Source organism: Pelodiscus sinensis, chromosome 1 (genome assembly GCF_049634645.1).
Source record: "Pelodiscus sinensis isolate JC-2024 chromosome 1, ASM4963464v1, whole genome shotgun sequence".
Lineage (NCBI taxonomy): Eukaryota > Metazoa > Chordata > Testudines > Trionychidae > Pelodiscus > Pelodiscus sinensis.
The window spans coordinates 188744350-188771045 of NC_134711.1; the positions used below are offsets into that span (position 1 = coordinate 188744350).

The 26696-nt window shown below is 41.9% G+C and overlaps 1 protein-coding gene and 1 long non-coding RNA gene across 2 annotated transcripts in view; one reads left to right on the plus strand and one right to left on the minus strand.

Moving 5' to 3' along the window:
• Nucleotides 1-26696, minus strand: part of DSCAM (DS cell adhesion molecule) — a 695768-nt gene that overhangs the window by 159675 nt on the left and 509397 nt on the right. Inside the window, exons 12-14 of the mRNA XM_075912112.1 lie at nt 8030-8226; nt 2423-2519; nt 679-807 (exon numbers count right to left, since the gene is read on the minus strand). Coding sequence (XP_075768227.1) covers nt 679-807; nt 2423-2519; nt 8030-8226 — 423 coding nt within the window. The remainder of the gene's footprint in view (nt 1-678; nt 808-2422; nt 2520-8029; nt 8227-26696) is intronic.
• On the plus strand, nt 9795-26195 carry LOC142826970 (uncharacterized). The gene is made up of 3 exons (XR_012901279.1): nt 9795-9971; nt 18463-18596; nt 26066-26195. It is a non-coding gene; the product is annotated as an uncharacterized LOC142826970 (long non-coding RNA).

A 26696-nucleotide genomic window follows, 5' to 3' on the forward strand; every position in this document is an offset into this window, starting at 1 on the left:
ATGTAGCTATGGCTGAATGCTGAGCTAGCAAAAATATATTTGCTTAGGTTGTTCTGCAGATATGTGCCACTAGCCTGTCCCTTGCAGCACATTAGAGATTACTGCAAACTCAGCTTGGTAGTTCAGCAAGCTACTGTACAGATTTCTTTGTCTATCCTAGTGCATTCCCAAGTCTGCAGTTTGGCTCCTAATCCTGCTGTTCTGGTGAAACCTCACACAACTCTATGTACAACAGAAGAGAATTTCCAAACTGCAGCAATCCAGATAAAAGGTCCCTGTTTAAAAAAATTACTCTGCTGGGGAAAATGGGCAGTAGAAAAACAAATAGAAGGAGGTAAAGATAATAATAGTTGCCTATTACTATTCAGCATCCATTGTTACCAGCTGGAATGGCTAAGGCTGCATTAGGATATCTGACGCAGTTATCTGTGCATATCCCAATAAAAAAAGGAAGCACAACAATCCAAATATAAGCAAAATGGTCATAACACAAGAAATCAAAACAAGTGAAATGACAGAAGACAAATCCCAATGTAGAACAACAAAAAGACTGTCAAAGAAGAATTTACCTCACAGTGTTTTGATTATGATTCACTAGTTACAGAACAAACAAAATAATGAAGGAATAAAAACAAGTAATGAGAAATGGATCACTTGCAAATGAAGACTATCCCTTACCAGATTTGTTCTTGCATTCAATATCGTAGCCTGTGATTGGACTATTTCCATCAAATCCCATTGTCCATCGGAGGGCAATGCTGCGTGCTCTCACCTCTCGGATTTCTATTTCAGGAGGGTCTGGTGGCTCTGAGTTAATAGACAGACTCTGCTTTAGTCAAAAGAATGCTGGTATTAAGCATAAGATATAATAATGAGCATGGCTCTATCGCGGGCTGTTAACAGGAAGATCTTATGATGTTTTCTCTGCTCCTTCATTAATATCTATATACTCATTTAACCACCCATTGAAGAGCATTCTGCGGACTTTAAGAAAGGAAAGACCATTTATCAAAATAAGAGAGAATGAATTTGTCTTGGATTACTAATTAGTGGTAGACCTAAATAGATGCACCATATTGCAGTATTGCTTAAATTCCAATCCCTTTTGCAATACAGGCTAACCTCACTATAAGTCCAAGATACCTTCCAAAAGACTTGGACTTACAGCAGAACAACTTAAAGTGGGGAATTTTTTTCCTTAGCTGACTTTCATTTGCACAAATTGGTTTTTTTTTTTGCACGACTTAAGAGCAGGGAATGGGAGGATTTATAACGCATCACTTCCTACAAGCATCAATGACTTTAGTGTGGAATGGAGGTACATCAGGGTGACTCATAGCGGGGACACCCTGTATTCATGCCAGGGGAGTATTCTGGCTATAACTGTCACACTGCTTTGGTACTGCTACATTTTGAATGTATGCGAAAGTATATACATACAATCTATTGGGGGTTGGGAGAAATAAGAATCCTAATCCTTTGAATGTAAATTCATAAAAGAAGGGTTCAAAACCAAGGGCCTGATTCATATTTACACATTATGCATTGTATAAGAACCATTTGCATTGCCAAAGCAGCATAAAGGAACTTTAGGGCAAATGAGAATCAAGCTCCCAATTTCCACCTAAATTTTTGACAGGGTTGGTTCAGACGTGTTGTGGAACCTGTCGTAACATGGAGCCAAGGGTTGGGAGAAAGAGATTTTCAAATACTAGAAATTTATATGCAAGCTCCAAGGCATAAGAGCACATGAGCAAGCATCAAATGGCAAACCAGCAGTGGCCAATGGCTGAGTTTTGTCTCTGCTCGGCATCTAAAATACCATCACCTTAAACCACACCACATCCCGTTGCTGTCTGCCTGACTAAGCCCACACAGGAAGGAGATCCCAACCCTAGGCGATAAAGGCTACTGCAGCCCGAGTTGCACAAATATATTACAATTTATTTTGATGGATTAAACTTGAAATATTGTGTTTCTAAACAAACAATAGGTTTAACATTTCTTCTGAAAAAAATTACATCAAATCACTTTTGTCTTTCACCTGAATTTAGAGGATTGTTTTGATTTAAAAAATAAATAAGGCAACCCTCAAGTATATTGTCCTTGCAGTATAAGTGCTGGCGGATATTTAAGTCTGACAAGTAGATTGTTAATTTGTGCATATAAGAAATACTCCTTTTACTCATCTGCACATTTCTACAAAGACTCAGAAGTTTAAGTTTTATTGTGACTGAATCTGTGGTGCTAAAAAATATGAGTTCAGAAAAAGATTCTGATGCACCTTATAATTTCTCAGATAATTAGAAATATGTTTAATTAGGGACTTACACCTCCCCCCCAAAAACAGATTTCTGAGCATGGCATACACTTACTGTACTACAATAGTTGTGTTTTTTTCCTTATGTTGTCCTCTTCCTACCTTGCACAGTGAGCTGAATTATTCCACGGTCCTCCCCGTAAGAATTGATAGCATGGCAGGAAAAGAAGCCAGAATCTTCACGCACAGTTGGCAAAATCTAGAGGAGGATTGAAAAGAAACCGTTGATTCAACTGTATGTACAGAAAACAAATAAATGTAAGCATCTTTCAGATATGGGGTGGGGAGAGAAATTATATAGGCTGTTTCTCTCGCAGTAGTACACAGATACTGTATGTGTTTTGTATATGGAATATGCAAACTTATATGTAACTATGCAGAATAAATATTAATGGCATGAATGTAAGGTCCAAAATACTGGCATCTATCAAGACTAGGTGCAAGAGCTAAATATACTAGAAAGCTGGGCATCTCCCCTTTCTAGTGGTAGAACAGATTTGGCTCTGTTGCATTACATGAGGTCAGATCTTGAATTTCTCACTGATCTATAGGACTAAATACTTGGAATTCTGCACCTAAGATAGTTTTAATATGTACTTTGGAAAGAAACTTTTTGTTAAAGGAAAATGGCAGAGGCTTGAAACAGCTTATGTTTGGAAGTAATCAAGTGAAGATAGATTTGTAGTCAGAGTACAGGTGAGATGGACAAAATGCATAATAAATCCAATTTAATGTATGGTGTCAGAAATTATTGCATGAAACTCTGGGGCTTTGTCTACACTACCGGCTTTCCCGGCAGTGCCTATGCAAATGAAGTGTGGATTAGCATATTGCCATGCTTCATTTGCATAATTCATTCAAGCTGTTTTTGCGCAAGCAGTGTGGATTTTTTTGCGCAAAACTTTTTTGCGCACGCAATATGCTAATCTGCACTTCATTTTCATAGGCACTGCTAGCAAAGCTGGCAGTGTACAAGTAGCCTGGATGCAAATCCCATAATAATGATATTTACACATTACTAAGGGACTGTGCCCCTGCTCGCTGTGCTTGCCAACCTCCTTGGCTCTGGGGGTAGGCAGGTCCAGCTCTCCCCACAGACACTAGGGAAGAGAGGACCAATGGCCTCTTGCTCTGCCCCCCAGCTACCAGGGAGGGGAAAGCCAGGGCCGCAGCCAGCCCCAGCCTCTTGCCCCCTAGCTCCCAGCCACAGCCAGCCCTCGGCTCTCAGTCCTCCCCCAGCAGCAGACAGTCTGGGCCTCTCACGTCCCACTAATTTGCCGCCAGCCCACTTCTCCCCTGCTGCAGGCCGTGGTTTTCGGCCCCTCTCTGCCCACTGTAGGAGGGCTGAGTTGGCACAGGCTGTGCAGGCTGCGGTCTCTCAACCGCCAGAGTAAGGACAGGGCCCCAGGGAATGGAAATGGAGGGGTGGCCAGCCTGGGGCCACAGTGCCCAGGCTGGGAGTGGGTGGATCTTGCTCCTGTGGATGCAGAGTGATGTGATGACATCACTCTGTTGTCCAGCAAGATAAGATTTTCTTATATATATATTGAGAGTGAGTGAGTGAGAGAGAGACTTACTCATGTTATAGGTGGAGGAGTTAGAGCCAGCCATTATTAAGCTTGCCTAACATTTCCCATTATAAAAGCCTGTTGATTCTATAAAAGCCCATTGTCAGATTCTAATCTGGGCTGAGATTTTTTTATCCCAGGTGTCTGCCTCAGGCTATTTTTAAAATCAGTCTCCAGGGTTCAAACTGTTCCTTTAGCAACCTCTTGCTTTGGAACAGGGACCTGAAATTTGTCAGGGGGTCACTTTGTGTAATGAATGTGCCCTTTTTCCATCCCCTTAAAATCCATCCAAATGCAGCCAAGTTATAAGACTCTAAAAGTTTCAGTCTGTAAATGCACAGAGGAGAGATCTGATTTTAGCAGCTACAGTTTCCACAGACTTGCTCCTAACCGTGCTTGTTCAAACCTTCTTTCAGATTAAAGTGCTGACTAGACTGCTTGTGCATCTGCTGTCACAGACACTAGATGTGACAGGACTGCACATGGGCCATCCACACAAATGTACTGAGCGTGCTGTATCCTTTCACTTCTCCCAGACCTGACCAGAGTGTGCATGAACCATACCCACAGAGTGGCTGAGGGTGTTCTCTGCAAGCCAGTGTTACATGGTAGAAACTGGAGTTTCCCTGTAATGGCTCCCCTGATCTACACTGGGGAGTTATTTTGAAATAACCCCCCCTTAAATCAAAATAGCAAGCAGAGTCTCCACACTACCCAGCCCATTATTTCAAAATAACTGGCGCGTTATTTTGAAATAATAACTCCTGCTTTCCACGAGGAATAATGCTTATTTTGAAACAGTTATTTTGAAATAGCGTTAGTGTCTGCTGTCACAGAGTTCTTACGTGATACTCAGAGAGAGCAAATCACTTATACCAGGCTTTTCATAGAGGGTCACTAATTGTGTGTTTCCCATTTTCTGGATGCCTGACTTGACACCCTTGAATCTGATTTGCAGAAGTATTGAACACTAGTAGCTGGAACTTAAATCAATGGGAGCTGTGCTTTTAACATATCAAATGCCATATAATGCTGCACAGTCTGAGATGTCTTAACTTCTGAGAGAGTTTGACTTTGTAACCTGAATAATATTCTTGTAAATCTTTTTGTGTGTATGTGTGTGTATCTATATGTATATATACACACACACACACACACACACACACACTTAGGCCGTGTCCAGACTCAGGGGGTTTTTCGGGAAAAGTAGCCTTTTCCCGAAAAAACTTCCCCTGCGTCCAGACTCAAGCCGCGTTCTTTCGAAATTATTTAGAAAGAACGCGGCTTTTCTTTCGATGGCGGTAAACCTCAATTTACGAGGAAGAACGCCTTCTTTCGAAAGTTCCTCTTTCGAAAGAAGGCGTTCTTCAATGTAAAGAGGCCGTCTTCGAAAGAGAGCATCCAGACTCGCTGGGTGCTCTCTTTCGAAAAAGCGGATTTCTCTTTCGAAAGATCCGCCTGCAGTCTAGACGCGATCTTTTGAAAGAGGCTCTTTCGAAAGATGCTTTCGAAAGAGCCTCTTTCGAAAGAAGCCTGCAGTCTAGACATAGCCTAAGAGTATGTCTACACTACCCCGCTAGTTCGAACTAGCGGGGGTAATGTAGTCATCCACAGTTGCAAATGAAGCCCGGGATTTGAATTTCCCGGGCTTCATTTGCATGAAGCCGGCCGGCGCCATTTTTAAATGCCGGCTAGTTCGAACCCCGTGCCGCGCGGCTACACGCGGCACGGAGTAGCTAGTTCGGACTAGGCTTCCTAATCCGAACTAGCTGTACACCTCATTCCACGAGGAGTACAGCTAGTTCGGATTAGGAAGCCTAGTCCGAACTAGCTACTCCGTGCCGTGTGTAGCCGCGCGGCACGGGGTTCAAACTAGCTGGCATTTAAAAATGGCGCCGGCCGGCTTCATGCAAATGAAGCCCGGGAAATTCAAATCCCGGGCTTCATTTGCAACTGTGGATGACTACATTACCCCCGCTAGTTCGAACTAGCAGGGTAGTTTAGACATACCCTTAGATCTCTCTCTCTCTCTCTCTATATATATATCTTCCAAGTGCCTTGTGAGCTGTGCAGTCACACAGCTGCCTATACCGTGCCATGCAAGCTCTCAAGGAACCCGCCCAGGAATGTGCCACAGCTAGGGAAGGCTGAGCCACCCCCAACCCTAATCTAGCCCAGCCTCCAAAATGCCTTGACTGGGGGAGGGAGGCTGAAGCCAATGCCAGCCAAAACCTGCTATGGCTGGAATGCCTCTCTCAGGGCCTGAACCCAGCCAATGTGGCCCAGCCCTGAACCTGCTGTGGCTGGGTGAACCAGGGCCAGACCTGCTGTTGTGGCCCAAATCCAGACCTGCTGTGGCCAGAGTGGCCTGGCCACAAACCCAGCCGTGGCTGGGACAACCCTCCTCCAAGTCCAGCCCAGCCCTGGCTCCTCCAAGTCTAACCCTGATGTGGTTGGGGAAAGGGCACCTATCCTCAGAGCTGCCATGGCAAGGAGACGTGCCTTTCCCTCTGAGACCAGGAGCTGCTGTAAGATGAGAGAGTTGGGGGGAGGCAGCATTATTTGGCTGCAGGCTGCCATAATGGAAAAAGGGGCAAATTAGCACCATCAGAAACTATACTGCACCCAGAATGCATGTCCAGGCAGAATGAGGGCAGGGGCAGGGCAGCAGCCCAATAGTATAGCTTCAGTTCTTTACCAAGGGCTATCTGTACTCTTGCTCCCACTAAGTACATATGTAACACTTTGCCTCACAAATCTGCAATGCCGTTAAGGTGGTGCACGTCCTCCCCATAGCCTTTCCATCTCAGCCTCTTAAGGCTTTACTGAGCCCTGTTCACAGCTGTGATATCACCAGAGAGCTGCATTTCACAGAAGTAACAGCAAAGCCGTGAAATATGACTTCTTGCCAGCTGGTTGGACGATTTTTGCTATGGTATTCAGTATCTGCTGAATACTAACAGACACCATGCAGGGCCGACACAAGTCCCTGGGGTACCTTTTCTTTTAACCTCACTTGGCTTAGGAGATTTTAATTGACATTTTATCTGATTATTACTCTGACTTTTTTTACACCATCTGTTTGCCACACAGATGGCCAAATGGGAACAGGGAACAAAGGCACTTGAAAAATACTAGGCCTGATTCCCTTCCTTCCCACACCAGTTTTCTACCAATATGATTCCACTGCAGGCCCACCAACAGGGAGGGGCAAAGCGGGCAACTGTCCTAAGGCCTAATGTTTCAAAGGGGCCCAGAGCTCGTAGCCACTGCTACTGTAGCAGTTGCTATGGCCAGAATCCCATGCTCCTTTGAATTGCCGTGGGAGTGACATAGCGTTGCTCCACCCAGCTTTGAGCACTGCTCCAGGGTGTTGACTACCTAGGGCCCCGCCCCTACCACCCAAGGCCCCACCTCTTCCCAGGGTTACCAGGTGTCTGGTATTGACCCGGACATTCCGGTATTTTTAATTTTTTTTCCCAGCCAGGAGGTGAAAATACCGGACATCTGGCAACCCCACGACACACTCGGCAACTGGGCCCGGCCCCTCTGCTTACCTGCTTCCGCAGGGAAACTGCGTTCTGGCTCCGTGAAGAAAACAAAATGACCGCCGGCAAAAAGCCTAAAGTACTGAAGCCTTCTCTGGGTCTTAGTGCTCAACTTCTCCCCTCTTGCTATCCCTATTCTGACTCTACAGGCACTTAAAGCTGTTTTAATTCTGTTTTATTTTTTTAAAAAAAAATTCTTAATAACTTCTTATATTTTTCCTCAACAACTTTCGTCTCCCCCTTTTTTTCCCCATCACAGAATTTTTTCCCTGGTGTTTTTGTGTGTGTGTGTGTGTGGGGGGGGGTATTTGGTATTTTTGGGGAAACCCTCTAGCAACCCTACCTCTTTCAGGGGTATGAGCTGTGTCCTCCCCACTCCTTGCCCCTGGATTTGCAGTGGTTGTTGGACCTGCAGCTCCACTGACTTTTGTGGAGTTACTCCTTACTCAAACCAACGTAAACAAAAGGCACATCAGACTCCAAGTCATTATTTTTAAATTGGCAGTTGTGCCTGATGTCCTCAGCTACAAAAAGTAGAAGCAAACAACACTCTAGACTGTATAAACAAACCATTGGTCACTTTGTTTTGATACCTGCAAGGTAGAGATGACTTCATCGCCCACTTCCTTGGTGGAAACATGATAGCGGGACATTTCGGGGTTAATGATTCGATCCTCTTTCTCCCAGCGGACTATGATGGGTTTCTCTCCATGTGCTGTGCAGCTCATCTCCTTTTTTTGACCCTGTGTTGCTAAAGTGGTGTTTGGATAGGAAGTGATCATCGCAGGAACTAAAAATAAAAAACAAGGCAACTTATCAGTGAGACAGCTACTCTAGCTGAGGTCTGGCCTTAGAGTCACAGGTTCAGCTATACTCTTCATATGTCACTAATTAGCATCAATACTTGGACAATGGTTTTATTATCATTTTTAGGTGATATAAGAAATAATATTTTAATTGAAGAAGGTTCCATGCCACATTTGAGATCCAAACAATTCTGACATATTTGGGTGTAGGAATCTAGATTTGAAACTTGAGTCCATCCCTGCATCTTTAATACATTAAAATATGCATACAAACAGAAAATTACTATGAGACATAAGTTGTCAGGTATGTGTCCTGGAAAGATGTGATGGAAGAGCTTTATACACAAGGCCACATTGCTATGTTGACATGTAACAGAAATGACCGAGGAAGACCATAAAAAATAACAAATAGTCTAGCAGCACTTTAAAGACTAACAAAACATGTAGCTTTTGTGGGTACAACCCACTTCTTCAGATGAAGACCAGTGGAACACACATTTACATTTCTGTTTTATAAAGATATGTTGCATTATTGTCAACAGTGCTGTGAGATCAGGGCCCTATTAAGCTAGAAGCTGTATAACAACACAAGAGACAAGTGGCTGCACAGAGGAGCTTACAGTCTATGTACAGAGTGTAAAATTATCATATGTATGGCACATGTCTATATATAAAGCTGATGCTAAACTTATCCTGATTTTCTCCTACAGATTGAACCTCTCTGATCCAGCACTCTGGTCTGGCAACATCCATGGTCTGGCATGATTTTAGTTAGTTGGATGTCCGCTTATTATGGGTGTGGCCATATTTCCCATGGTCCTATAAATTTAGGCTTAGGTTTATATTGGGTATATCAGTACAGTCATACATTATTAAGCAGCATTGAAAGAGCTGTTCCATTTATTTGCTTTGGTGAAATAAAAATAAAGAGACTCACTTAGTACAATACTGACCTCCAGGGGTTTGGCAAATTCTCTGGTTCAGGCCAGGTTCCGAGGGTGTCAGACTAGAGAGATTCAATCTGTAGTATATTGTGTGGTCAGTTTGGACATGATTTTAGCCCATTCATAATCCAGGTTGAATCTCTCTGGTCCAGGACTCTCTCGTTTGTCAGCATCTGTGGTCCAGCAATGTGAGACCAGAGAGGCCCAGTGGCAGAGGTTTTTGGTGGCTGGGAGAGGAGCTGGCCGGGCAGTAGAGCCAGTGGAGCCGGCAGGGCCACCAGAGCCCACAGAATAAAAAAAAAAACTATACAATTTTACTTTTGGCACAATCTATATAAAGAAAATGCAATTTTCAAGTTTCATTTCAATAACTATCTTACGGCCTGGATGTAATGACCGTGGTGCTTAGAAGTATTTTACTGAATGTCCTCTCCCTCCCACATGGTTCCTTAAAAAAAACAGGCTGAGGACTGACAGATCTGAAATCAAACCTCCTCTCAAAATATCATTTCAACAAAATCAAACCCTGAAATCTCAACCGTCCATTGACTCTGGGTGATGTAATAAAGCAAACTACAGCTGAGTGACTCACAGGGAGCTGGGTTAGTTTGTGAGTACTGCATTGCAGGGCCTCTCCACTCTGCTTGTTCTGTTATCGTGAGCAGGAAGGCACTGACATGTAGAGGACTTCTAGATTCTGACAGTAGCTGCCCTGATCACAAGGAAGGAGCAGCAGAGCAGTGCAGAGGGATTGTGTGGCATCAGCTTTGTGTCTAATTGCATTGGTAAGTTTTTGAACAACATGTTCTAAAGCAGGCCAAGATGGGCCATGGAGAAATCAGGCATGTAGACGATGGAGTGCAATTTGTAATGAACTCAGGGCCACCACTGTTGGCCAAAAAGTGAGCACTGTTACACATATTCTGATCTGCTGATAAACACCATGTTACATTTGCTCTTGACCATCCCTGGCTTTTCTATACAGCATATTGGAGCAAGTCCTCCCGTTCACTCTCCAGCCTGCGTCTAATGCTTTGGGCTAGCTGGGCTTGTGGCTGTGCAGATGGGGAGTAAACTTCAGCTTGAGGCCACATTTGGATCCTTCAATTCACCCCCCATGCTCCCACTGGGGAGCAGGGTCGGAACTGCCTTGTGGGGAGAAGCCAGCCCAACTCTGGTGAGCAGGTTCACATAGCCCCTGGCTCCTCCCCACTGCTCCCACCCACCACCTCTCCTGTAGCATCAGCTTCCCAGCACCTGGATAGCATGGTCACTATGCTGCCAGCCCCAATACTTCGGGCAGCATGTTCAGGGGCAGGGAGCAAGGAAGGTTGGATAGACTGTAGGGAGTCCTGGGGGGCAGACAGGGGGCAGGGAACAAGGGGGGAAGGATGGGATCAGGGGTCTAGGGTGATCGGGGGTGGGGAGCAAGAGGGGTAGATAGGCCAGAGGTCCCTGGGAGTCAGTCAGAGGGCAGAGAGCAGGGGGGTTGGATAAGAGGCAGGGGCCCCAGAGGGTGTTAGGTGCTGGGGACAGAGCATTTGGATAGGGGGTAGGAGCTGGGGCTGGCCTGGCTGTTTGGGGAGGCACAGCCTCCCCCAGTCTTCCCTACCTGGAACTACATACAATTTCCAAACCCGATGTGGCCCTCAGACCAAAAAGTTTGCAGAGTGAGAAAACAACCTTAATCCTAAGAAAAGGACTGAAATAAATCTATTCAAGACAGCAACATGCATCTTTTGCACAGACAGGAATCCCATAGATTGGATTGTGGGTACAGTTTTGAAGGTGTGTCCTCTGACTGTAGATTTCCCAACAGATTACCAGAAGCACAAGGTTTAGAAAATAGTGCCATTTTGTGCTTCACGCTGCTACCCAGTGTTTAGAATGACAGTAGATGTGAGTGCCTATGGATAAAGATAAAGGCAGGCAGACATGAGGAGTGTTGGTGGATAGAGGTGATGGAGAATTAACCCTTCTGAAGGCTCAGACCTCTCCAAGCCTTGGAAAGGAACGCAAAACTTAAGACTTTCTGAGTGGTAGGGCGAGAGGAAACATAGGAGAAATACAATAATTTATTCTGATAATACGTTTCTATGATGAACGCAAAGAAAGCATGTGGCCTGTGTGACTGGTCTCCAACTCCCCTTGGAACTGTTACTTGATGTTTTGAGAAACCACTGAGCTTGCTCACCCTGTAATAGCATGGCCACCCTGCTATGGTTTAAGTGGGCATAAGAGATAGCACAGAGAACAAAGTAGATTACTAACCACAATAAAAACAGAACACACAAACTAAGCTTAGTACACTAATGAAACTGGCAACAAGTAAATTATCACCTAAAAAGTGGTTCTAATCATCTCTGCACAGACTAGACACCTTTCCAGTCTGGATCCAGTCTTTCCTCCTTGTCAGCCTTAGATTTTTTCAGCAGTCATCTTGGTTGGAGTTCCAGGGGAGAACTGATGACTCCCCACCTGTACGTAGGATTTGCCTAAGGCAGGACTCCTTTGTCTTCCAAACCTTTCCTCCTCCTTCCCTTCTTGTGGAAAAGTACAGAATCCAAGATGGATTCCGGAATCAGGTGACATGATCACAGGTTATTTAGGAGTCAATATCCATTTCTTACAGGTTGATCCTCACACTTACAGGAAGCCTTGTTCTCACACAGTTCATTGTCTCTTGCTAATGGGACATTAGCTCTATACCTGGCTTTATCATTGTTGTACCATATGGGTTGGTAATTGGGTTTTCTCAACACGAACACACTGGTAATAAATAAGTCAATATTTCTAACTTCAGATACAGAAATGATGCAAGCATACCAATAGGCTTAACTTATTCAATAAATTATAATCTTTCATATGATATCTCACGTAAAGTGTGAGATGCTGTGGTGTTTTAGATGCTGCTTGTAATTATTAGAACTGGGAGCACTGGCTGTCGGGAATCTGGAAACACAGAAACAGGAAGGAGGGAGGGAGGAGATGAGCCAGGGCTGAGTGAGAGCTATAGAGGGGTGCAGCAGCTTTGTAAAGAGGTTTCACTTTTGGTAAATAAAGTCCTGTTGAAGTTTGTTACTACCTTGCTTGCATGAGACAACACTTGCATAAAGCATATTCCAGTTATGATGTCATATTCATAAGCATATTCCCATAAATAATAGGAAATTCCCCATCACAACCCAACTGGCATTTTAAATAAATTATTTCAGATCTCCACCATCAACCATGCAGGCAGTTAAAACCTGAACTAGTATTTTCCATGCAAACAATTATTGTAAGGTTGTTATGCAGTTATGGGGGGTGGGGGGGAGGAGCGGGGGAGGAAAGGGATCCTGGGCAACTACCAATAGAAAGGTTGTCTGTTGTTCAGTTAAGGTATAGCCCACACTGAAAGGCTACGTCTACACTGGCATCCCTTCCGGAAAAGGGATGCTAATGTAGCACGTTGGAATAGGCAAATCCGCGGGGGATTTAAATATCCCCCGCGGCATTTGCATTAACATGGCTGCCGCTTTTTTCCGGCTTGGGGAAAAGCCGGAGAAAAGCGCCAGTCTAGACGTTATTCTCCGGAAAATAAAGCCTTTTCCGGAGGATTTCTTATTCCTACTTAAAAGTAGGAATAAGAAATCCTCCGGAAAAGGCTTTATTTTCCGGAGAATAACGTCTAGACTGGCGCTTTTCTCCGGCTTTTCCCCAAGCCGGAAAAAAGCGGCAGCCATGTTAATGCAAATGCCGCGGGGGATATTTAAATCCCCCGCGGATTTGCCTATTCCAAAGTCTACATTAGCATCCCTTTTCCAGAAAGGGGTGCCAATGTAGACACAGCCAAAAAGTTTGAAAGCTCAGTGTGCTGAATGGAACCACCTTCCTCTGAACTGAATTAGATCCTCTGAGGCAAGGACGCCATTTCGAGAGGGTATGGGGAACAACAGCCATAAACTTCGGGATGCAGCTAGCTTTTCATTCCGTTCCCCAGCTGCTAAGGGAGTGAGGGGAAAGTGCTTGCATTCCCTGCATTCCTCTCACACCTGGCTGGTGAGCTCCCTTCACCATGTGAGAGGCATGCACAGAATGCAAGCACTTTCCCCTCACTTCCTTAGCAACCTGGGAATGGAATGAATAGCTAACCATGTCCCGGAGTGCACAGCTGCTGCTCCCCCACCCTTTCGAAAAGGCACCCTTGCCTGAGATGGAAGTGGAATGGGTAGTGTCCTTGTCAAGTTCTCACACTCCAAAGCTTTTTGCACAGTATCATTCTTTCCACTTCTATGCCAGGTGAATTTGCCTCATTCTATCAGGCAAACAGTCAATTTGCTTAATTTACATTTTTGTGGGTCTCGATTTCAGCAAGAAAATAGCACCAGTCAATTTGGTGCAGGGCCTTTCCAGTCTTTTCTTCCAGACAGAGCCATTGCTAATGGACAGATGAAGAAACCTTTTTTAAAATGAATTAGTATAATTGCTGTTTTGAAATGCTAATGTTTGGTGGCATGACCTTTTCACATGTCAGCGTTATCGATGCTTGGATATGACACTATGTCAGGAGGCAGCCCTTTCCATTGGAAGGGTTTTTGAACCATAACAAATCAATCTGATAATTAACAGGGCTGTGGAGCTGTGGGTTAGAATTGAAAATTGGATCTAATTACAGCAGGGATTCTTAGAAAGATTTTTTCTGACTTATGATGCACTTATCAAGCATCATTAAGCAGTCTGATCACCTATGTCTTGTAAAACTGTTTGTATGTTAAATCCTGATAAACTTTCTTATGAAGAAGTGTTCCACATTAAAGATTACTTGGAAGAGGAAACTGAGTTGAAAGGAATTCCCACTTTTGTAAAAAGAAGTAGTGGCCCAAATTTGTCCAGGAGTCTCATGAAATATAATTCTGTATTGCCAGATCATTTATTTCACAAAGTATGACTTTCCAGCTATCATATATCCAGAGTATTAGCTTTTGGGGCATGCACACATTTACATTTAAATGTACAAATCAGTAGACTAGGCTTATACAGTTATCCAATTTATGGACACGAGTGTGGGTTTTGTATGTATATGTGGGTGCACTTACACTTTTGGTCCTGGTGCTGCAATTTTGGACAGACAGCTGCACCTATGCATTACATATTGTAGGGAAAGAAATGGAGGCTTTTTGAAAATGTGTTGTACAACTTCTAGCATCAAGTGTCTGAGCTTGCACTGTTGAATTTCAGCAGAGCAGGCATAGGGATTAGAAGTTCACAGGCATTTTCTATTTGCTATAAACTGATGATGTTCAGACGGTATTTTTGCTCTAGTGTCTGAACACAGCATTCACAAATGTGGTTAATCATGAAATGGAAAGAATGATTAAATTATCTAGTTGACTGAGTCCCTTATCAGTACAGGATATAGTCCCCAAATAGATGTTTTAGAATGTAGAGTTTATCAAAAAGGGGAACAAAGAGGCCCTGGGGAATATAGACCAGTCAGCCTACCACTGATATCTGGATAATGGAACAAGGGTACGTCTACACTGCATCTCTAGTTCGGACTAGGGATGCAAATGGAGATGACTGAAGTAGTTAATGAAGTGGGGATTTAAATACCCCATGCTTCATTAACATGATCTCGCTGGCGCGCACTTCCTGGTTCAAATCAGGTGTGATTTGAACTAGCGCGCCAGCGAGATCATGTTAATGAAGCGCAGGATATTTAAATCCCCGCTTCATTAACTACTTTGGTCGACTCCATTTGCATCCCTAATTCGAACTAGGGATGCAGTGTAGACATACCCCAATTTATTAAAAACCAGTTTATAAGCACCTAGGGACAATAGGCTAATAAGTAATAGCCAGCATGGATCTGCCAACCTAATTTCCTTTTTCTGCCAGGGTTACTGGATAGGAAGGAAAGCAGTAGATGTGATATAGATTAATTTTGGGAGGGCTTTTGACAGAATCCCACATTTTCAGAAGCAAATTAGGGAGATATGCTTTAGCTGAAATTATGATATGGTGGGCACACAACTGGTTGAAACTCATACTCAGAGAGTAGTTATCATGGTATGCAGTAGATTGGGAGGATGTATCTAGTGAAGTCCTGCAATGATCTATCCTGTGTCCAGTACTATTATGTATTTTCATTAATGACATGGATAATCATAGAACACTAGAACTGGAAGGGACCTCAAGAGGTCATCTAGTCCACTCCCTTGCCCCCGTTAGCAGGACCAAGCATTGTCTAGACCATCCCTGATAGATGTCTATCTAACCTGCTCTTAAATATCTCCAGAGATGGAGATTCCACAACTTCCCTAAGCAATTTATTCCAGTGTTTGATCACCCTGACAGTTAGGAAGTTTTTCCTAATGTGAAACCTAAACCTCACTTGCTGCTATTTAAGCCCATTGCTTCTTGTCCTATCATCAGAGGCCAAGGAGAACGATTTTTCTCCCTCCTCCTTGTAACACTCTTTAAGGTACTTGAAAACCGCTATCATGACCCCTCTCAGTCTTCTCTTTTCTAAACTAAACAAGCCCAATTTTTTCAGTCTTCCTCGTAGCTCATGTTTTCTACACCTTTAATCATTTTTGTTACTCTTCTCTGGAACTTCTCCAATTTCTCCAGAACTGGACACAATACTCCATCTGAGGCCTAATAAGCGCAGAGTAGAGTGGAGTGGAAGAATGACTTCTCGTGTCTTGCTCACAACACTCTTGTTAATGCATCACAGAATCATGTTTGCTTTTTTTGCAACAGCAAAAAATATGTTGGCTCATATTTAGCTTGTGGTCCACTTTGACCCCTAGATACCTTTCTGCGGTGCTCCTTCCTAGACAGGCGCTTCCCATTCTGTATGTGTGAAACAGATTGTTCCTTCCTAAGTGGAGCACTTTGCATTTGTCCTTATTAAACTTCATCCTATTTACCTCAGAGTATTTCTCTAGTTTGTCCATAATAGAGTGGAGATTATGTTTATAAAATTTGGAACTGACACCAAGGTGGGAAGGGTTGCAAGCACTTTGGAGGACAGGATTAGAATGAAAAATTACCTTTAAAAATTAGAGAACTGGTCTGAAATCAACAAGATGAAATTCAATAAAGAAAAGTACAGAGCAGGAGTGGTTGTAGCATGAATTCAACTGCACCCACCTTGAAACCAAGCAGGGCAAAACTGAGTGGCACCAAAATCTGTGTTCCAGGTCACAATGGCTGGAGTGGGAAGGGCGCGTGGCTCCCGGCCCCTTCTGTGGGGGGGAAGCCTCGTCGGTGTCGCCCCCCCAGGGAGGAGGGAAGGTGTTTGGCTCACAAACCCTCCTCGAAGGGGGGAGGCCTCGTGGCTTCCGGCCTCCCAGGAAGGGAGGAGGGGAGAAGGCGTGTAGCTCCTGGGCCTCGTGGCTCTGGTCCCTCAGGGACGGGGAAGGGTGCACGGCTCCCTCCTCCCCCAATGGGGGAGGGCACATGGCTTCCCAGCCCCTCTGCAAGTGGGGAGGGTGCATGGTTCCTTACTCGCGGCTCTGGGGAGGAAGGGAGGAGGCAGGGCAGCTGAGGGCAGAGGAGGAGGTGGGACACAGCATGACATGATGATCTCACTCTATCATCCCACAGGAAAATATTTTTATATATTTAGAGAGATTTTTAAAATTTGAAACATTTTGTTTTGTTTCTGGGGTTTTTTACGGTCTTGAAATAAACAGAGCTACATTTCAAAATGAAATGCTGCCAAATGAAAATTTAAAACATTTAATTTCAAAATGGTCTAAATGAACCCTTTTTCTTGTTTGAAAAAAAACCATTTTTCCAGCTAAATCTAGTCACCATATTTGATTTGAATTCATTATTTTTTTCTCTAGTAGCATAAAACTCATATCAAGTATCTCTGCTTCTGTTATAGATTTGTAGTTCAAAAATGCCCTGAACACAAGTCTGAGAATAATTTAATTTAAATACTTGCTGAATGAATTTAATTACTCACACATTAAATCTCATATGGTCTCGAAAATGAAAGGGGGGGGGAGTAATTTAAAACTCAAAAGGTCAGCTTCATAAAAAAAGCTTTTGATATATTCAAAATTTGAGTACAGTGTTCTATAATACCAATACTTTTGTGAGAACTCAAAGTCCAAAACTAATATTTTACATTAGTGGTATACATAAGAATCTGAATATACCTTACAAAACACAGATATTTCATCTACCTATTTGAATGTCTGAATCACAGTCTGCTTTCATAGCATCTATCTACTGCCCCATCCATTAACCTAGTGGCAACGGCCTAATTTAGCTCCATATTACTGCAAAAATAAATAAGCAAATAAATAAATTGAAGTTTAGCTCTGAATCTGCTTTCCCCAAGTTCCAGGGAAATTTGGTTCTGGGGCTCTTTTCTTGAGCTTTAACTGTTCCGGCAAACAGCTTACCAACTGATGTTTCAATTTCAAACCAAACTCCATTCCTATCCTTTTCCTTTTATAAATTGTGAAGATTTAGGGGAAGTCTATCTACATGCAGCTTAGGAATTCTGGTTATTATCAGGGACCTTCAGTGTATCTGTGTCACACTGAAAACTTTATTTTGAATGTAGATTATTTGCCTTCTCTGTTGCCTTTTGCCTTCATATGAAGATAAAACTCCCAAGTCATAACAGAAAAAAATTATTGCACCTGGCACTAGCTAACTATAGATGGTCATTAGCCTTTGATGATTGAACATTCATATGGAATACCAATGGACAAAGAAATCACTGCCATGCAAATATCACAAATGTTTCAAGTTTGAACTTCCAGGGTGAGGTAGCTAAGCAATGCATTCCCTGATGAGGCTCCCAAAAGGGACTAGAGGTTCAAAAAGTGAGGGCCTCTCATTGAATCGGGCATGGTGGAGAGGAAGCATGTGTGTGTAAGGACTTTGGCTGGAGGGATCAGAGAGGGAGACGTTATGATTTAGAGTAGAAGCCATGGACTGCAGAAGACTCTGACCTAAGACAAAAGAATGTTCCAGGGTGTGAGAGAACCACAGGCCGGGAAATGTTTATAGATGTTTTATTTTTTTTCTGGATCTGTATATCTTTTGTGCTTGCTAATGTAAAGACTTTTCACTAATGTCAATCTTTGCAAAGTCTATATGTATGTTGTGCTACACCTATCACATGTCCTTGAAAATATTAACTGTAAAATCACAGTGTGCACAAAAAATCAGCTCTGGGAGAGGCTTTGGACAAACTGCTGGGAAGGTTAACATGTTGGTGGAGGGGTAGCTGGGCCATCTGATTCTGTTTCTGCTAAGCAGTAACCGCCAGAGAGCCCAGGAAATATGCCGAGAGACCCTGGAAAGAGGCAGTGTGACAGTCTAGAAAGACCAAGGGAAACGGAAGGACACAAGGGTTTCTACTCACTGTATAAGGATCCAAACACAGAGATCTGGTGAGTGTCCAGCTGAAGGAGTGTTACATTTGTTGTGTGTGAAACAAATAAATAGCTCATGAGAAATATGAGTTTACTTACATTTATCCAAACTTTCCTACTAAGGGCACTAGAAAAATTATAGAAAGAAATAATTTTATTCTTCATTGACAACTTTATCCCTTCTTACCCTACATTTCCTCTAACACAGTAATCAGCACTGACTCTTCATTGCCAGGGCAATGACTGGTACAACTACGTATTTCCTTTCCTTCCAGAGCTGATTTCTTACCCTGTGCAATCTATTTTCAATGATGCTAACCCATAAGCTCTCCAGGACTCTCCTCTTAATCTTTCTCCATGTCAAAAGCAGGTCACTGGGATCAAAGTCTCACTCCTAAAACTGCATGAACAGCCTAATTAAAAAACTGTGCTTTTTAATAACAAAGCATCTTGAACAATCTATTTAATAAAACCAATAAAATATATTTCTCAGAAGAATTTTCTTGCCCTTTTGGCTTTATTGACATAAGAAATGTGCTGAAATCAAATCCTGAATCCAAACTCCTGATATTAGGACCATTCAGATTGAGATAAACAGACAGTGGAACAAACTCCCACAGCACGATGTCAAGGTTGAAATGTAATACGATTGAAACAGGGATGTATGACTAACAAGAAGACATAGTGGTAGTAGTTTTAAAGTGTTTTAGAAAGGATATAAAGTATCATGCTTCAGGGCTTAACTATCTCCAGTTATTAGGATTTAGGAGGAGGCTTCCCTATGGTCAGATTTCCCCACATCTGCCTATTGGGGAGGAGGGGAAGGTTGCATGTTATCTGGTGCTGTGCTGCGGAGCCCTGCTGAAGATAGGATTGCAGATTATACAGACTATATGTCAATGCCAGTATGACAATTCATATCTTCAAGATCTGAATTGAGCCCAGCTCTATTGCTAAGTATATATGGGGTGGAGGGTTCTGGGTTTAAAGCTGGTCTTCTTTCTAGAAGGGTGGTGGTTTAATTTTTTTACATGTTAACCAGTTATCTTCCCTTTTTTTTAAGTGAACTTCATAGAGAATGGCTCTACTGTTAGAGACAAAATCCAAAATCAAGGTGCATAATTCAGTAGAAGAGGTTACTGTTAAGAACTGTTGAATTGATTCAGCTAAAAGAAGAACTTGTGCAGATACCTTCCCCCCAAATCTCAAATTAAATACAACCTGGACCGTTGCTGATGTAAACCCAATGGATCCTGATCATCAGCAGGAGGAATTGAACCTGAGATCTCAGAGGTTAACACCATGGGTCTCTATTGCATGAGCTAAAATCCATCATGCTCTCAGCCAAGGCTCTAGAGCAGATTTCATTCTAACTTGTCAGTGGTCTAAGTACTTCTGGGTTACACTGAGTTACAGCGTAGTTTGTTAACTTGCTTTTGTTTTCTCTCTCTAATGTTTGTCCACCACTGCACTTATTATTTCATCAGGAACTGCAAATGGACATACTGATTTACCCTTAGAAAGACTATCCCTATACTACACCAAAGAGGTGCTAATAAATTAGAATAAGCTTGAGATAGCCATCGGAACCAAACTTCTCAATCTTTTTATATTCACCCATCACGAGGCATTAGCAAACTGAAGTGAGCAAGGCAAAAATTCCACTGAAAAACCCTTTAAAAGAAATTAGCAATGATGTGAGTTTCTTTCCTTTTTTCTGTTTTTAGCTACCAGTTAGTGAAAAACACCCACTAAGGAAGGGAAATTTTAAAAATACCTAGTCTCTGTGCAGGTACTGAATAATTACCACCATTGTCAGTCTCCAAGCAGCAATTAGGTGCTATATTCCCCAAGATTCCTCAAAGCTGAACAAAGAACTGTTGATGGGAAGCTGGCAGTTGCAGGCTCTCTACAGTAGGATAGAGCAAATGTGGTTTGCCCAATTTCAAACCATCTTTAAAATGGAAGTGTTCAGAGGTTTGAGTCAAATCCAAACATTGCAGGGGTTCAAGTTCTGCTTAAGTGAAGTGATGAAAAAAGAAGCAGAGAAGGACCAATTAGAAAAAAAAATGGAAAAATGAAGTGTTAAATGTAGCAGGTAACAAGGATAGAGCAATTTGAGCAGTGCTGTGGTCTAGTAGAGATGATGACAGATTGGGGCCTCAGGAGATACGAATTTTGCTCCTGATAGTATTGCTGACCCACTATGTGACCTTTGACAAGTCATTTCCCTTTTCTTTCTTCTCCCACTCTTGCCTATTTAACTCTTCATAGTAGGTGCTGTCTGTCACTCTTTGTTTGGGGGGGCTGATCTTGGTTGGGGTTTCTATATTATACTGTGACTATAATAATATGAACAATTTAGCATGGAGAAGAAACAAAATAATGCAAATGAAAAATAAATTTAGTATTTAAAACCATTGCAGGAAACCCTCAGGGTATAAGGAATGCTGTTCCAGTGATAACACATAGACCAGATTTCACTTTAGCTAGAAAAAGAAATGGTTTTTATTTTCAAAACTGAAACACCCGTAAAGATTAAAAATAAAAGAATTTCAACTTCAGAAAGAAAAATCCCTGTTTCTAAATACCTTTATTGTAAATAACATCCAAATTAGATCTACTGGTTTACCCATATTTACTTTATGGATTCCCATTAACTAATTTCCTTTCAAATACAAATAATTTTACAATAGCCTACTGGTAAACCCTTAACATTTGCATATAATTTCAAATTTCCCTGTAGATGGAAACTAAGTGGCACCTTACTTTAATATATTCGTTTCCGTCTTTTGGAGACCTGAATTCAAATACAATGACCCCTATCTAGCAAAGAACTTAAAGTCAATATAACTGTTCAAGTGCTTAAAGGTAAACATATGCTTACATGGATTGCTGGGCTGGGACCTATACAACAAGCGAAAGGACTCATCTCATCTTAGCCCCCACTTTTTAACATCCTTAGTCAACTCCAGAGCGGCCCAGGCTGGGGACAAAAATAATGTTGCCCGTTATGACTGTCATAGCTGTGTGAAAAAGACAGCAATATGGCTGGTTCATATTAGTAGTCCGCTGCAAATCTGCAGATATCAACTTTATATCTGCGGATGTGTCTATTCACAGACCATGTCTGCAAATCATGGGTTGGATGCAGATAGAAATTTTATATCCATGTGGGGCTCTATATATTAATACGACATTAATCACTCATTTTGAAGAACACTAAATTCACTCACTGAAATAAATAAAAAATCAGCCCCAGAGTATCTAATTTCGTTAATAGTGCTATTTCTAATAGAAGCAAAGGCTGACAGTGAAAGGGCACATCTACACAACAGGGCTAAAGCCAAAATAAGCAAAATTGCGTAGCTTAAGTTAAAATAGCTTAGTTCGGCTTTTGGCGCTATCTACACAGCAGGAAGTCGAAGGAAGAATACTCTTCCTCTGACTCTCTTACTCCTCATACAATGTGGGTACAGGAGTTGGAATAAGAAATTCTCCAGCTCGACATTGTTTTGACATTATGTCGAAATAACTTTTGGAACATCAGTTATCTGAAATAACGCTTCTGTGTACACATGGCTGAGCTGAGCATATATTGCAAAATATTTTCTGTTGGTATTTATTCAAAATTTCAAATTCAGTGTAACTACTTTTTGAGATCCTTTCTTATTTGCTTGTCATGAATAATGAAAGTCAAGCTTTTTTGTCACAAGTACTTGCAAAAAGCAAATTTTTAGCTCAAATACTTGAATAGTTGTTGAATTTTAAATTGTATATTTTATTGTAATGTTTGGAATCCATTCTGCCTTCATTATATAAGTAATTTATTTGATGAACAGAAGCAATGCTAGGTGACTTATGTAACTAACCAATATGGTATGAATTTCAAAGATCAAATAGCAAATATTTTGGAATGAATTGTTAGTGAGGTATTAATACAATGGGTATACATTTTAGATCATTTCAAACAAAAAAAACCTGAGAATTCTGCAATCTGCCCATGAACACGATGTAAACAGAAAATGAGGATGATGAATTAATTATTCAGTATGAATTATTCGTTCATCTTTAGTTTTGAGTACTGCACTAAAATGCAGGAGATTTTGCATTGCATATTAAATTAGTTTAGGCCGTCTAGTTAGGTGATTTTTTGAAAATAATCAAACCTGGCACACAATATAAATATAAGGCTTTCAGACTTACAATTATACTTGAAATAGCTGTTGTTGATTGACAGATACCTCACACTTACTTTACATTTCATTAAAAGTTCTGAAAGTAATACTTGTTGAGAAACAGTGGCACACTGAATGAAAGATAAAAGCCAGAGCAGGTGTCTGATTGTTTTATTTGCTTATATAGCACACAGCATTTTAATACCAGAATATAAATAATAAACCGCAGTTATAAACACAACTAAAGTTCTTCTCAATGTCCCAAATACAAAACAAATTGCAATCCCCAGAGCAAAACATTTTTTTTACCAACGATTTTATGGTATGTAAAACTGCAGCATTAAGGCCCGATTACTGGATAACCTTAATCCTTAAAATTATTTCTTCAGATTGGAATTAATAAACACTGAGCACATGCTTTAATATCATCTCTGCTGGCTTATTACAGTTATATAATGAAGTTACTTGATTAAAAGTGTTACTGAAACATGTGTTTCCAAACTAGAATAGGCCTTATTTAATGCTATGCTTTAAAAAGAATGACAATGTCTTGAGCACTAGGCGATTTCTCCATAGCCTTGGGATATGATTGAATATGTCAGGGTAAAGGCTGTGAACATTTAGGGTTCATATTTTATTCACTCAGAAGCAGTTTCAGGTCAGATTATGGGCAAAGGAGTTGATTTATTTTGCATGGCAACTATGAATTTTAACCAAAAGATACATTCATAACAGGTTTTTTTTCTTTCAGTTCACTACAGGCAAATCTTTCCTTTTTCCTGAGCTTTTTCTTACACTCATTTTATGCTTGAACCTTGCAAACTGCAGTCTGAAGATAACATACCAGAGACTAACAGTGCTTATATTTCTTATTCTCTCTCTCATATGACACAGTTCTGAAATGAATGTAACTTAATTCTGCATTGCCCTGTATATACAATTAAATGTATAGTAAAAGCCTGCAGAAATTTGTGAGAAATTGTGATAGATTGTATGAGACTGAAGCTAGACTAATAGCTAATACGAAGAATAACTAATTGGAGATTTATAAACAGTATATTTTTACTTTAGCATGATTCATGGAGAATTGGACTAAGGCCATCTCCATGGGAAATTAATGAGCAGTATTGTTACACTAGAAAGGATGGATTTCTAAAAAATGTATTGGTAAATGTTCTTGGGTCCTTTTTCATTAGCTTTATTAGCTGCTATGCAAAAGTTAAATCTGAGATCAATAGAAAAGTTCCAGTAGTTAAAAGCAGTTGTACATAATCCTGGGTGTATTCCCCTTTGCTTTGACCCTAAGTTAAATTCACTGAAACACTACCAGGTTGTAATGTTAAAAAAGAATATTACTATCACCACAATTTTAAACCCATTGAGTTTTCAAATGTTTGTGTCTTACTCTTACAGATTATAAATTAGTAAAAACAAGAGAGGCTGTTAAGGTCATTGGGAAGTGTTCCTATTTACTCTCTTATTAGTTGCCTTTCCTGAAATCTTCTGTTGGTGTCCTTTGATAACATCAGAACAGTTTACAAATTAAACAAAACAGGGGCAGGCAGACCTTACAAAACACAAGCTTTTAATCAGGAGATATTTTATGACCATGCTGCTCTCATGGGATTTTTAGGTTTTCAAGCCTTGTGAAGTGACATGTGTAAATGTCCCTCCCAAGGGAAGAGAAGCAGGCACTAATTGAGGTATTGAGGGGTTTAAATGAAGCAGAAACACACTAAGAAGCTCTAGCTACAACAAAAATGTGTGCCACTATGCAATGCATGCTGGGACACTAATGGTTTTCATTCAATGCTTGTTCATGCAAGTAAGTATACTTTTAAGCACAGTGACTTGGGTCTATAACAGCACAGTTCTGAGCTAAAAAGCCATGAAATACGATCTGCTGATGTATAAAAATTTGAGCTCTGGTAGAAAGTCTAGTATTGTTTTGACTTTTCAGAATGAATTATAGTCTAGTGCACAGATTGATAGATAGCATCTGATACCATGGTGATGGCAGTAGCAGCAGAACTAGAATAGAAGAAAGATATATCTATTCACTTATATTTTGTGTGTGTGGTATATACACAGAGACAAGGTGGGGGAGGTAATATCTTTTATTGGACCAATTTCTGTTGGTAAGAGAGACCAGTTTCAAGCCACACAGAGCTCTCTCTCAGGTTTGGGAAAGGTCTCTCAATATCAAAGCACAATAAAGATATTACCTCACTCATCTTGTCTCTCTAATATTCTGAGACTGCCATGTCTGCAACTACACTGTATGACACATAGGGTACGTCTAGACTACATGCCTCTGTCGCCAGAGGCATGTAGATTAGGCTACCAGACATAGTAAAATGAAGTGGCGATTTAAATAATCGCCGCTTCATTTAAATTTACATGGCTGCCGTGCTGAGCCGACAAACAGCTGATCAGCTGTTTGTCGGCTCAGGGCGATAGTCTGGACGCGCGGGTGTCGACATCAAAGGTATTTGTCGACCACCCAGGTAAGCCTCCTGGGATGAGGTTTACCTGGGTGGTCGACAAATACCTTTGATGTCTGGTAGCCTAATCTACATGCCTATGGCGACAGAGGCATGTAGTCTAGACGTATCCATAGGGTATGTCTACACTACCACCCTAGTTCAAACTAGGGTGGTAATGTAGTCAACCGGAGTTGCAAATGAAGCCCGGGATTTGAATTTCCCGGGCTTCATTTGCATGTTGCCGGGCGCCGCCATTTTTAAATGTCCGCTAGTTCGGACTCCGTGCCCGCGGCTACACGCGGCACGAACTAGGTAGTTCGGACTAGGCTTCCTAATCCGAACTACCTGTACACCTCGTGGAACGCGTGTAGCCGCGGGCACGGAATCCAAACTAGCGGACATTTAAAAATGGCGGCGCCCGGCAACATGCAAAAGCCCGGGAAATTCAAATCCCGGGCTTCATTTGCAACTCCGGTTGACTACATTACCACCCTAGTTCGAACTAGGGTGGTAGTGTAGACATACCCATATAGACACATACAGTAGATGGAGCTCCTCTATATAGAGATTGAAAGATGTGTTTACACACACACACACGCGCGCGCGCGCGCTATATAGGTATAGTTGTATACTCCCAGGCTCCAGAAGTGAGTCTAATTTAGACAAAAACAAGGAGATTCAGAATATTAATAAATATAACTTTCTCAGAAGAAGGCAAGAGAGTGGAATTATCTCTAATTTGAATGAAAACCTAATCACAGTTCTGAAGACACTGTATTTACATTAGCATGCATTTATCTTATTATGTTTTGTTTTCTTTCAGCAATATATTCATCTTTGGCTGGTTGGGGTGTCAGCAATTTCTACAAGGGAAAGCAGACTTCTGAACTGATGTATGAAAAAGGAAAATGTTCATGAAGAATGGGGAACCTGCTCAGGAAATGAAAAACTAGGCTGTCTGGTTTAAAAGCAGATTGGTAAAGTAGATTTTATTTGTATTCACTATTCGCTTCTCCCCACCTTGCTGCCTCTGTATCAGTTAAACTAGTAGTCGATGGAAATTCTGACTACTCAATTAGCTAATTAAATGCTACTTAATATCCCTAGTGTGAGAAGACCTATGAAAAGTGAATGTAGTATTAACTACAGAGGTCAAATCAACTAGTACAGTAAAACTCCATTAGTCCGGCATCCAATGCTCCGGGACTCCTGATGGTCCGGCACCATCAGGAACCCGGAAGTGCTGGGGCAGCCGGACAGGCTTCCCCCATTCAGCTGCTGCTGAAACTGACCAGCAGCTGAATTGGGGAAGCTGGGAGCAGAGCAGCTGGGGTGCTGCCGGGTTGGTCTCGTAGCGCTGCCCCTCGGGGCTGCAGGACCAACCTGGCAGCACCCCAGCTGCTCTGCCCCAGGGGTCCCCGATTCAGCCGCTGCTGAAACTGACCAGCAGCGGC